This window comes from Periplaneta americana, chromosome 9 (assembly GCF_040183065.1).
Source record: "Periplaneta americana isolate PAMFEO1 chromosome 9, P.americana_PAMFEO1_priV1, whole genome shotgun sequence".
In the NCBI taxonomy this organism is placed as follows: Eukaryota; Metazoa; Arthropoda; class Insecta; order Blattodea; family Blattidae; genus Periplaneta; species Periplaneta americana.
The window spans coordinates 109,721,584-109,736,185 of NC_091125.1; the positions used below are offsets into that span (position 1 = coordinate 109,721,584).

Consider the following 14,602-nt stretch of genomic DNA (forward strand, 5'->3'; position numbering starts at 1 on the left):
AATATTGCTGTAGAGGAATTTATTGTTATGTATCAGGTTGAGTTAATTTTAATACGTAATAATATTAGGATCAAAAAGTTTGTCGTTGGGGAATAAGCATTGTACTTACAAAACATTACAGGAAAATGTAAATAATTATATAGTATGGTGTGACCTAAATACAGAAATGTGAAGGCACACCATAACTTGTATTGCGGTTGTTGACATTAAATAGAAAACAAATAAGAGAATGGAAAAACTCAACACACTGCCTGCCTCACAGCAACCTTGCTGCTTGGTAAGCATGCCAATAACTTACATTTGACACTCTGTATATATTAAAAGAAGCATGGTATATCTTATCATAGGCCTATAATCACCACCATCATCATTCTTATCTCCATCAGCAGCAGTTACCATTATCATTGTCACCTTTGTTGTTATATGGTGATGATAATGCTGGTCTTCAGCAATGTCATCATCACTATTGCCATTATCATTTCATCATCGCCACCACCACCACCACCGCAGTCATTGTTATTATCATCATCATCGGCCTTATCCCCATCACCATCATGATCACCATCAGTACCAAAATGTGGTAAATTTACTGAAAGTCTAGTAAGATGATACCATATAAAAAAAATTCTAACGTTTTCTTGTTATTTTATAACTTTTTGCCAATTCTTGCCATAGACTAGAAGACTATTTGGTAAAACATAAACCTTTTCCTTAAATTAGGAAGAAAGTAAGACATATTAAAGAACAAAAACTTTAAACATCAAACGTGAACAAATAGATAAAAGTGAGACTTATTGTTTTTATTTTCTTCATAAATTTATTTCTCCTTTTTTTTCCAGAGAAATAAATCTTAACTTAATGTGTGTTGCTATTTATTATTATTATTATTATTATTATTATTATGTTTTTTATTTTTATTTTACAGGATGTGGAGGTTTTGCAGATGACGATGTAGGTGCAGTGTCAACCACAGGACATGGTGAATCTATTATGAGGTTTTGCTTAGCACATACAATTTTAGAACTTATGAAACAAGGTACGTATGTTTTCAGAAGGTTTTTTGGCCTTGTTTACAATTTTCATCCATTCCACTCTGTTTTCTGCCTGGTGTTCACATCCCCCCTAAGAATATGAGGGTCCATTCTGTCATGATCTGTCTACCAAGAGATTTCCTGTCACCTGAGTTTATCTCTCTGGGCATTCTTTAGCAAGGTGTCCCATCCAGAATATTGGCTTACTCTTCAGAACTGCATTTTATTGAATTATTAAAACATATTACTGTATTTACTCTTATAATAGATGAACTTTTTTTCATATTTTTTTTTTATTAAAAATCCTTGGTGCATATTATATATGAGGAAAAAAATGTTAGCGGAAAAGATCACCCCATATGATAATCACAGCTGATTTCGATATCGGACATAAAGAAAAATTAGGTATACTTTATGAAGGTAATACTACCACTATTCTTATCTTATTTACTATCAGTACTGATATCAGCATCACTGTCATCCTCTACTGTAGCAACACTTCCATTATCCTCTATTGCACAATCACTTTGATCATCATCCTCTTCCCAAATAACATCGTCTTTCGAACAATTAAGACCATTTGAAATGTCTGTCTTAAAAAAACTTTTTGTAACTGCTGCTGGCGATATATCCCAAGCCTTTCTTATCCAATCACACATCATTTCTGTTGTTGGTCGCTGGCTTTTTCCTGTAATCGTCATTTTATGGCTCCCATCAGCAATCCATTGCCCATACAGTTTCCTGACATTGTCTTTAAATAATCGATTTTTGTAAGTTGTCTAATGGTTATGGTACACAAGGTACGTGAATTTTGCACTGTCTGGAAAGTTGTGATATATTTTAGACAGAAAAATTCGAAGTGCAACTTGTAGAAAAGGATATCTCTGTGGTGACTGCTGCTTGGTCTGTAGCATCAGCATATCACGCAGATGGTCTGGGTTCAAGTCCTGGTGAGGCTTGGGATTTCTTTCATTGAAAAATGCATAGTAACACTTGCGACACTTCCCCATTCTGTCAACACCTTTTCATTTCATCATATTCATCAGCATTTTTCCAATCATTGGTCGGTGACATGCTGAATAGGCTGGTCCAGGAGTTGGAGGATGCCTTCATATATCTTGGATACATAGTGAGCCTTAGCACAGTTGGCCACTGTGAGTGAGATTGCTCCTGGCTGAGATTAGTTAATAGACCAGAGAATGGTCCAACTACTGGATCGACATGACCCCTGTCCATAAAAATCAATCAATCAATCAATCAATCAATCAATGATCCAGTTCACATAAGGAATTAAAAGTTGTTAGCCTCAACTAGTGTATTTAATGCATGTAAAAGATCACTTTGTTAATATTTATAAGTTACATTCATGCCCACCATTACTTCCCTTTTAACACTTGGTAACAGATGTCTTCTCCATTGTAAAGATTGTGAAGACTACTTATATAGGAAATGATTCCTAATCTCACTGATACTGTTCCTTCTGTGTGTAGCAGTACCCACCTACATACCTGTATGATCTGCAGACATTGAAAGTTGATATTAATAATAATAATAATAGTCCAAGGCACGTCAGCCCATGAAGGACCAGCTGGCTGTTGGCCTCACGTCCACATGCTGAAGCAGGGGTGGACGATCATCCAACCAGAATGGAGGTATCGTGTGATTAGCATGATAATCTCCCTAGCCATTATAGCTGGATTTTGCTACCTATCGTAGCTCTCCAATTTCATCACGATGCTGGGTGGGCACCGATCCCATACACTGGCCAAAATTTCATGAGAAAATTTCTTCCCCCATGAGGACTTGAACCAGCACGCATTCTGCAATGCAAGTCCTAGGCAGGATGTCTTAGCCAACGATGCGGGAAGAAAGTTAGTATTAATGAAGCCAAAACCAATAGAAAAAAGCCAGATACTTAATTGCCAAGTGCTCAACAATAGAAAATAACAGTATTTGTAACAATTTTATTGTGTTATTATCTCTTTAAACTTAAGCTTATAGCAGATTTAATTTTTAAGGACACTTGATTGAGTTTGCCAATTATTTCGTATGTATTACCTTACCTCTATATAAATTGAGTTTTCTCCAGAATACTATAGCAGATAGACAAACAAAATGTTCACCAATTATGAAACAAACCCTGCTTAGTTGATTGATATCCATTATAAGTAACTAGGGTTATTTTCTTTCAGTTGACAATAATTAAACTCTGGAGTGAAAACTTTTTTCTTTTGGTACCATTTTCTCAGAACTATTTGTCAAAACTTAATGAGATTTTTTTTAAGTTTGTTTTACATACCGGTAATCATAATTTTGATTATGTTAGTTAACGAATTAAAAACAACAGAATTTTATGTTAAGAACTTTTCATCTACAATGTGAAACTATTAACAAACAATATGTATAAAAATAAAATTGTTATTAAATTCTATCAAATACTTTTGAGGAAATGATACCAAACAGGAGAGGAAGGGAAAGGAAGGAACAGAAATGTTTACTCCAGCATTGCATTATTGTCAACTGAAAGAAAATCATCCTAATTACTTATAGTGGATATCAATCAACTCAACAGGATCTGTTTTATAATTGGTTTTCTACCTGCTATAGTTCTGGAGAATATTCAGTGCATATGGAACAGCTGGCAAGCTCCTTGGTCTTAAATGTAACAAATTCTGAGTGTAAATAAATTACATAAATTGAAACTGTACTCTGATAACAAATAATTTTTGATTTTGCTATATTTTTCTTTAGTTTTTTTGGATAAGTTTTACTCCCACAATCCTCGGTAATTATTTCACAGATTGAAGGTAAAAAAAAAATTACACTTTAAATTCAAGTATCAATATATTTTAATGTTGTGCATCTGTTTAAATAAAATATATACTTTTTTTTTTTAGGAAAATTTGCAAATGAAGCAACTAAAGATGCTTGTGAAGCAATGACGGAAAGAGTGGGAGATACTGCTGGTGCTATTACATTGTCCAACAAAGGAGAAGTCGGCATCAGCTTCACATCAAGGCGAATGGCGTGGGCATATGTGACTGGGGAAAACATCTGTTATGGAATTGAACAGAATGATGAAACCTGTGAAAATGTAAAGTCATGCAAAAGAGGCAAATAGGATATAGGGAGGATGTGAATTGAGACCACGGAGAAGTGAAGAAGAAGAAATTTATTTGAATAAGATACATGAATATTTCATTGTTGTTTTGAAGGGAAGAAGTACAGGTCCAAAAATAAAACTTTTCAGGATACAAAAAATAAAGTTCAGATAATTCTCACGACTTGTTGCTTTTTTTTTTTTTTTTCATTGTGGGATGATATCAGATTAAGAAGACTGAGTATGAACTAAATTTTGTAACTTAAAAAATTATACCTCATCAACCCCTGAAAGGATTTTCGTTAATATGATTCTAAGAGTATAGAAATTAAGTATGCAAATATTTTAAGTTTCTGTTTTAAAATAGTTATTTATGTATTAACCTTCCATCGGTCACATGTGTATCAGATTGATACAAGGATATCTTTTTCTATTGCCAATTTTTAAATTTTCATTGTTGCGACTTTACCATTATAATACCTTCCTATCTTCATACTTACTACAAGACACTAGCACTCAACTGCTTTAGCCGTTAGGCTGTGTGAGGCTGCAAGCATCTTGTATCAGATTGATACATTGCGACATACAGTGTAACTGAACCAGAGGCAAGTGTATAATTTAGAAGATCCAGGCAATTTAAAAGTTGTTCTAAATTTAATCTATGATAATAATGTAGAGGACGAAAATCCCACGCTAAAAGATTATTTTCAAGATGAAGTTCATACAGATACGGAAGATGAGCCAGTAGAAGAAAGGGTGGGTAATTCTGATTCTGAGGTGAGTGGAATTGATGAGGAACCTGATGTGAACAGTAACTCGATGAGGAAGCTGGACCAACTATGAGAGAAAAAAATGCCACTCCATCTGCAAAACGGCATCTCTGCATCACACATCTGGAAGACAAGGCTAACTGGGACCATTTGCAAGAATTGTATGTATCTGTTGCGATCATACAGCCTCAACCTGTACAGAAAGTTATCCTCGACTTCAATAAAAAGAATATTCCTTGAGTGATGACTGATAATGTAATGGAAGTTACGTGGTGAATATCTTATTGTGCATCTGTTTACAGTTATACTTAATATTTTGAAATAAATCAGTGATAAAAAAGAACATTGTAATCACTAAAATATCTATATGACACACTTTATCAGAGCCCACGTATCATCTTGATACATTGTGACCGATGTTGTTACTTATGTTCATGTATTTTGACGTGAACTTTTCAGATATGAAATAAATGATAAAAATTCATAAATTAATAAGTATATTTATTACCAAGTAAAAATAAACATATTAAAGTGTATAAAAACAATAAATATCAATATATACCACAAGTTCCTTCGCCATTATTTTAGGCCAAAGCGAAATTTATCAATATGATAAATTTTGACCAATTCTTGTCATTATAATGTAGCGACCAACGGAAGGTTAAGGTCATAATCAGGCCTGAGGTATTTAATAAACCTGAGGCATGTAGCACCAGGGGATATTATATACCAAGTTGGCAAAAAACACAGTTACGACCTTAATGCATACAACATTTTATGCACGACAGGCTAATTTTAATTTTAAGGATAAAGGCAAAGAATGAAAATAATACATATGGGTTATTATGGGATTTCCCTCTAACTGTTCATCTTGTTCATTATTCACAGAATTCTACCAAGGATTTCATTCGTTTTTTGCACGTGGTTACGTGGTACCGGTCACATGGTTGCTCACACAGTTGTTCCCGGGTTCGTGGAAGCACTTGGTCTTGCATATTTTGTGGTGGTATCCATGCACCACTATTGAGTTCACTAGGTGTCTGAGATCTTGATTTGCGTCGTTCCAGGATCTGTTTGTCATGGCTTCTGTTGTATAAAAATCCAACCATATGTCCCTTCTCTTTTTCTCCCTTTCATGTAGAAGTTTCTTTGAGCTGTCGGTAGATGGGAGCCCCATATGTAGAAGAAGGGTTCCCTGGCGATTTCGTATGCTAGCCTCGACTTTGTGTATTTGGAGATACCCAAGGTGGCTTTCAGAAATCGTGACTTCACTGCTTCCAGAGTCGTTAGGTCTTTTAGGCTCAGCTTTTCCCAGATGAGGTCTATTCCGTAGGTTGCGATGGGAACTATTTTTGCGTTGAACAAGGCCATGCCAGTTTTGAGTGATGTTCTGGATATCGCCTGGATGTCATACATGGCTTTTGTGGCTGCTGCTGCTCAGGATTTTATGTGTATTCTAAATGACCTGGCGGTGGTTTGCAGAGTTAGACCCAGGTATTTGAAGCTGTTAACTGTCCTGAGAGGTTCTGATCCTATATATATATATATATATATATATATATATATATATATATGCTGTTCTTCGTAGCTTCTCAGCTTCCGTTGCGGAATGTCATCTGTACCGTTTTCTCCATGTTAATTTCCATTTTGTTTTCCCGTGCCCACTTCTCAAGTTGGTTGGTTGCTCTTTGCAGGGTGTGTATGAAGTTCGATCCGATGACCATGTCATCTGCGTATATGTAGATTTTGACTTCCTCCATAAAGTGAAATGAGTAGGCCTATATAACCATGCAACAGCAGTAAGCTACAATAGAAATAAACAACTTTCAGATTTTATAACAATTATGTTTTGAGATTTGTAGTTAATTGAAGCTCTCCCCAGAATAAGGATGTTACCAACAAATCTATTATACACATTTCAGGAGAAACAAAAATAATTTCAAGGGCATATTTCATTGGGCCTATATTTACTAGCAAAACCATTTGACTAATCAAGGATACAAGTTTATTCAGATATTTGATGCAATAAGTTACTGTTTATAATATGTAAATGCTTCAAAATTACTTTTTTTTTTCCACCTAAGTTACATATTTCATTAATTTGATGTTACATCCTTTTTCCGGGGAGGTCTTCAATTATGTGAATAGATTAAGAAATAAAATATGAAGATGATTACAGTAGCAGTAACAAGGAGGAGTTAATGTCCTGCTCTCCACTTGATACTGTGGATGCTGCAAAAAGTGCAACTCTTAGTTTGGTCTTCTAAATCAAAAGCAGTTTATGGAAAAACATATAACGATTTTGTGGGATGGAGCAAGAAGAGAAATTTTTACTGTGAGTACACAGCATCAGTAATGTTGACATATTTTTCTGAATTATCATAATCAGGAAAAGCATCTTCTTTGTGGTCATATTACTTGATGCTAAAATCAACACTTTCGATCAAAGATACGGTCGAAATCAGTAAATTTCCAAGATTATAATAAACTGTTGTTTGTGCCCACTTTTGCGAGCAATAATGCATAAATTATAGTCCAGTCATGTATAAAAATTATTTATCCAACATTTCCTAATAAAATAACCCCATGTTATGTTGATGTTTAATACATGAAGTATCCTTTTTATTTATGATACTGTTGCTAGGAACAAGTAGTGGATATTTCTATTTCTGTTGTTGCCATAGCAACAGGTGGTTTTTGTAAATTTTATTCACTTATTCATAGCAACAGCCATAAGAATACAAAGAATAACTTTACATAATATTTAATGGTTTTTTCTATTGTTTATACTCACTTTAACAACTCTGGTCATATCACGAGTTAATCTTTGGCTGAAATCCGAAGGCCTGTGTACTATTGTTAAGACTGGTTCTATTGTTGTGAACTAGATGGCGTTTGCAGATATATTACTGATTTCTTCTGAATAAGATTTTAGTGATGAATGAAGCCAGCTGATGTTCAGGGATGTTGTGGCCCGAATTTCCTTATGGTTGAGGGAAAACCCTGAAAAACCTCAACCAGAAAATTCAACCCGACCGGGAATCGAACCCGGGCCCTCTGCGTAAGAGACCAGCATGCTGACCCTACACCACAGAGATGGTCTAAATTATTGTAATATTAATTTTATTAAAATAATTTATTCAGTGTCATACTGGATAAAATATTGAATGCTACAGGAGAATAATCAGATGTCATGCATTTGTGGAAATTATCACTCTCAGCTTGCGCCCTAGACACTACATATTCCACCCGTGAATAAAATCCTACTTTACTCTCTTGTAATATAAATTTTATTAATATTAAAAATACAATAAAAAAATTGTCTATGTGAGTGCTCTGTTCTCGGAAACTATAAAACATTGAGAATCAAAATGTTGTACATATATTCTCCCATTACTGCTACTTTTGTTGATAAGATTTGATTTATTTAGGTCATGTACTTTTAATACAAAGAATTAATACCTGCCACGTGAAGAACAAAAAGAAAAAAAAAGAATTTTTTTCCACTACAATTTAATCACATATAAACAAATACATTATATTCAAGAGATCAGGAAATGTGTTCAAAGTTTGAGAATCACAGCTTTAACTATTTCTGTGAGAATGGGACATTTATTTCTGAAAATGCTATTAATTTTGTTGTGTAGTATTTTAATGGATGCACAATCCATTTAAAAGCCATTTTTAAGTTGTAAATATACTTGCAAAATATAAACTCACATATATAGAGTGGAAGGAAACTTATTACATTAATTCACAGAGGTAATGGATGAAGTCAATGCGAACAAGTTTTGTCGAATAAGTTTTGAAAGTACAAAATGCAATGCATTTCAGCACTATACACTACTTGAGGTCATTGCTCCACAGTGGGGGTGAATAATCATCCACTCCGCAAGATTTTCAAGAGGAGAATGTAAACAAAAACGTCTCAAGGAGCGTTACATTGTTGCAACATGTTAACATTTCTTACTATCAAAACTATTGAACATATCAAGAAATTTATTTGACAAAACTTGTCCGCATTGACTTCATCTATTACCTCTGTGAATTAATGTATACCACTCTGTATAGTAATTTTATTAACCTTTCAGGGTTATACACAGTTTTAGCTATATTATCATGCCTCAATTTATAATCGATCTGGGTCTTTGTGTGGCATTCTGTCAGAAGCAACTTTATGGGTAATGAGTTCTGATAAAACTGAGTATTTATTTGCAAAAATTAGTCTTAGCATTTGTTATTAATTATAAAGGGATCTTTGTTAGCCATGTTTAAATTTGTGCAGTTCTCCGAACTGTCATTTGACTTGCTTCATATAGCAAGTATATCCACTTCCCTCCTTGGAGCTGCCATTACCATTTCCATTTCCCTCCATGCTGGCAATAACAAAATGCAGTTTAAAGGCAGTATGGGAACCAGATCATGTTCACTTTTGACATTACCAACAGTAACAGGTAAGTTACAAATTATGACAAGTTATTTCATACATGCTCTCTTTTGCATGATTGCTTATTGATGCGAACAGTGAATATCATTCTAATTAATAAATCTAGTACCGGTATAATAGCAAAAACTGCCTCTATTGATAAAACATACTGAGAAACCAAAATAATTACAGTAAAACCTCAATAAGACATCCCGCTTATTACACTATCCCAAGTAATACGGTTTTTTTTTTTCTTCCAGTCCCTGCACATTTCATATATAACGCATTTATAAAATACCCCGTTTGTTGCGCTCAAGTCCCACATAATACGCTGTATTTGTGGAATATTTTCGATGTCATTTTCAGCAATGCACTGTAACAGCAATGAAACATCTTGATCATTGAACTCACTGGTGCCATTAACCTGAAAAGTATTGGTATTCGACTCTTTATCTGCACATTTAAACCTTCATACTTCATACCTTAGTATACCCCATCCTCTTGTTACATTCTCTTATTTGACTCCTTATCTGCGTGGTTAAATCCTACATACAGTTACAGTACCTCACCCTCTTGCTAATCCTCTCTCTCAAACAACATTCCTCACTCGGCCGTAATAAAATTCTGGAAATTTTTGCTGGGCAGTTTGTTGTCCTTTTGTGTATTGAAGTGTCTGTGAATGTGATTACAATGAGTGTTAAAAAAGAAAAGCCCTTTCTGTGTCGGAAAAATTGGAAATCTCACAAAGTACGATGAGAACAGTACTCTTACTCAAAAACAACTCCCTGATGCATTAGGAATCCCATCATCGACATTAAGAACGATAATAAAAAATCGCAAGTCGATCACTACAGCTGCGACGTCAGGAGGATGTAATCGCAGAAACTGAAGTGTGGCAAACATGAGGACTTGGAGAACATGCACACGGCAAACAACTATAAATGACTTTTTTTTTTTTTCGAAAGAATTAAGTACATAATCTTGGAATGTAGGCTTTCATGGCCGGCGTTGATAGGATGCGTATTTTCCGGGCTAGAGGGCCGTGGTCTGTCGGTGTTACCACCAAACGTTTCATCCACTGCTCCGGTGGACATCTTCAGTGGCATGATACAGTGTGCGGAGAGATCTGCTGTGTGTATCAGGGACTGGTATTGAAACTGGTAGCACGTCGATATTTGAGGTGTGGGGCTGTTGTTGCTTGTTGTCGCCGTGGTCCACTCTAGTGGCTTCAGTGTCCTGATTGTCGGAGAAAGGGTTTGATGTGTGTGCTTCTGAGGGCTGGATACCAAGCTTTGTTGACCTTGAGTCCTTCCTCCTTACGGTTAAAGTTGTTTTTGTGTTTATGAATCTCAATAGCTTCCCGATGTAACTTGGCATAGAAGTGTGTGGCGTACTGCTTAGGATGTCGGTGTCCTGGAACCTGATGTTGTGATCGCCATCATTATAAGCATGCTCGGACAAGTGGACAAGTCGGCCGTAGCCGAGCATGCTTATAATGATGGCGATCACATCAGGAGGTTCCAGGACACCGACATCCTAAGCACTACGCCACACACTTCTATGCCAAGTTACATCGGGAAGCTATTGAGATTCATAAACACAAAAACAACTTTAACCGTAAGGAGGAAGGACTCAAGGTCAACAAAGCTTGGTATCCAGCCCTCAGAAGCACACACATCAAACCCTTTCTCCGATAAACAATCAGGACACTGAAGCCACTAGTGCGGACCACGGCGACGACAAGAAACAACAGCCCTACACCTTAAATATCGACGTGCTACCAGTCTCAATACCAGTTCCTGATACACACAGCAGATCTCTCTGCTCACGTGTACCACGTCACTGAAGATGTCCACCGGAGCAGCGGACGAAACGTTTGGTTGTAACACCGACTGAATTAAGTACAGTACATATTGTAAATGTCTTTGACATACAGTACAATAATTACATAATGGAGTAATACTGTATTACCTTTCATGAATCATGTATTTCAATAAAGAAAAATGCTAATAGATACTGTATGTAAGTCAAAATTAGTATACCCACCTAATATGCGGTCCCGGTTAATACGCGGTTTACACCCGGTCCCTTGAACAGCATCTTATTGGGTTTTACTGTACTTAAATCGTTTAAACTGGAAATAAAATTTAAATCGTCCCAACCCAATAAAATTGTAATTAATTTACGACTATTAAAAATGTTCTTCATTGTTCTGTATACACTTTTACTACTTATACCCATTTAATCACCGATTCACTTTATAAGATCTCCTTTACTGTGTTAATATGAGGAAATTACCTGGCTGACTAGTTTCGAAGTGATATTCTTCATTGTCCAAAGCCTCAAAGGTCAATTCTAACTGTGATTACCTCTTAATTCATATTTCGAGATGACTTTCGGAATTAACTGTGTAATATTGCACCTATTTTGCCATCCTAGTCAGTTATCATCTTACACTCTCTCCAGTAGAATACAGTGCAATGGAAACACACTAGTTAATGTACATGTTCATCCACTGAAGTTGCTGACATTCTTAATTAGTATCCATTTATCATCCCCATGGAGCTTGAGTCCAGGCCTCACATCCTCAAGGTTCCATCTATATAGAGTGGAAAGTGTTCAGTGACAGTTGTTCTAAAGGATGAATCCTTAGCATGGAAAAGTTCTCTACCATTTTGTTCCTTTGTGCTTAGATTTCCCAGAAATAAATCTTTTATATGATGATTATCTGAATTCTGATTAGTGTAATATGTTACTGGTCAGCGATGTATGCAATGCGGGGGGGGGGGGGATGAACTGACCATTCCACCCCATTATTTCCTGGCTTAGTTGCTTCATGCGTGATGCTTCATTGGTTTCACTTATGAGGTTCAAACCTGTCTTTAGACAGTTGACTTAACAACAAAAACTTGATAAATTTTGATTTCCTTATCTTTTAAACACATTTAGAAATAAAGGGTTTTGAGAATGAGCCCTTATATGTGCAAAAAGTTACATTTAGTCTCTTCTTTGTTTGGTCTGTGTTCCCTAGTGTATTAAAAGAAAGGTGAGGTAAATTTGCTTCCGCCAAGATTCATCACATGGAACTTGCATACAAGATGCATGATTAACCGAAATGGATAATTATAGGCCATAGCATTACACTCAGTTATTGACAAAATCATGGAAACATTTATAGGAAAATAATTAAAGAATTATATGAATAAATGTAATAGTATATGTAATTTACAGTATGGTTTTCAATCAGGAAAAAGCACGACCACCCTTCTTACTAAAATCAAAATTTTGTTAACAAAAAATTGAGCTTTCAAAATAATGCACAAACTCTGTTTATAGACATCTCAAAAGCTTTTGATACAATTAAACATGAAATTTTAATAAGGGTTACAAAAACATGGAAAAATATTAATTGGTTAAAAATTATCTAAAAATACTGATTTTATGTAAAATTAAAATAAGAAATATGCAAACTAAGGAATTATAAAAGTAGATACCTCAAGGATCCACACGGAACTACTCTACTTAATATAATGTGCTTAAATGACATGGACAAAGTACTAACACACTGTGAAATATTTCAATTCACAAACATGGTGATTGTCCCTTCAGACAAAACTTCGAAAAAACAGAAGTAATGTTGCAGGAAGACTACAAAATTACTATGCTGGTTTCATGACTGTGAGCTTGTAAATAATAACAAAAAAAAAAAAGATCTCCTTATATGACAATATTAAGGGAAGTATATATTAAATCTCACAATTGTGAATGCTTATGCAAGAAACGTAGAAAATAGTCATTATATAATTATAAAAAATACAGATACATTTATTTGGGGATCATGATTGATTGTCACTTTAAATGGGATAAACATATTGAAATAATTTCAAATAAACTCAACTATACTATACAAATTATATTATATAATAGGAAATATGCTACACAACATATTACTCCAAATTCAATCAAGACAGATATAAAAACTGATCATAACCTCTATATTACTACTGCAACACATTAGCACCAAAAAGACTATATTAATATTATAAAATATTAAATTATTTCTTTTCAGAAGAATATAAAATTAGATCTAGTCGTACATTTTACTCTCAACAGTCTTAAATAATTATGGAAAAAATGTCTAAATTACGAAGTGCCTTGGGTTTTTAATCAAATTTTAGAAATCTGAAATTTTAAACAAAAATCTAATACCTTGGTTAAGCAGAATATGTATAGATTAAGAAATTCTTATGTCTTGGACTCACAATTAAATGGAAAAACTAACTGCATAATAAATAAGTGTCTAGATACATTTATGATCATAATATTTCTCTGAACCACATCTATTCTGCCATGACGTGAGTACAGAATGATGTATTAAATGTAATATATCGATCTCTTATTGAGGTTCTGGCTGATACATTTATTATCAGGCAGTATATCTCACTTTACAATATGGGTTATAAGTCTGATTAGTGAAGTATGTTACTAGTCAGCGATGTATGCAAATAAAGTAACTGGCCACCCTACCCCATTATCTCATATATATATATATATATATATATATATATGTTAAGTAAAATTTCTTGCTGTAAGTAATAATTGTATTACATTGGAACCTGCTGTCAAGCCATGCTTAGCAGGACCACAAATTTTATTTTTTACAAATGCAATAAAAAAATCATACATGTAGATCCTCTTATTTATATTGTCGCGAACTGCCACTGTGTCTTGATATGGTATTTTCATTTGAAGTTTTACATTATCTGCATAAATCATTCTTTGTTACATCCTTAATAATTATGTATTTCCTAGAATTTCTAGTTGGTCACACGTGATTTGGAATAGTACAAATAATGAAGCCTTGTGTCTCAGGAAATAGTATACCATTTGTTCAATGCATTATTATTATTATTATTATTATTATTATTATTATTATTATTATTATTATTATTATTATTATTATTTAGACACGTAAATAAAGTTGTAACGAAATAATGGGAGCTTTAAATGCAATATTGAAATGTAATTAAAATAAAATTAAGTGAAAAGAATGAATACTTTTTACTTTGCTTGAACTTCCTTAATATGCAACTCTTTATTCCACTACTTCCTTCCTACAATCATTGCTTCCACGAAAAACATATAAATTTGTTGCCTTGGAGGGGCTTCCAGTTGAATATGTGAAGTAAAGTTGATTTAAAATAGTATACATTTTCTATTACACATTTTAAATAGCAAACAAAAGTGACAGATACTCATATCTAAGTTGAGTATT

At 34.2% G+C, this 14,602-nt stretch overlaps 1 protein-coding gene across 14 annotated transcripts in view; it reads left to right on the top strand.

The window, feature by feature from the left end:
- LOC138706382 (isoaspartyl peptidase/L-asparaginase-like) overlaps positions 1–5,396 on the top strand; it is a 54,766-nt gene extending 49,370 nt beyond the window's left edge. For 11 of the 14 annotated variants that reach the window (XM_069835605.1, XM_069835598.1, XM_069835593.1 and 8 more), the window contains 2 exons: positions 926–1,036; positions 3,929–5,396. In XM_069835605.1, the coding sequence (XP_069691706.1) occupies positions 926–1,036; positions 3,929–4,152 (335 nt within the window). In that variant the 3' untranslated portion in view covers positions 4,153–5,396. Of the gene's footprint in view, positions 1–925; positions 1,037–2,521; positions 2,684–3,782; positions 3,839–3,928 lie in introns of those variants that run through there. The other 3 variants (XM_069835597.1, XM_069835599.1, XM_069835600.1) reach the window with 3 other exon arrangements.
- Positions 5,397–14,602: the final 9,206 nt, after the last annotated feature.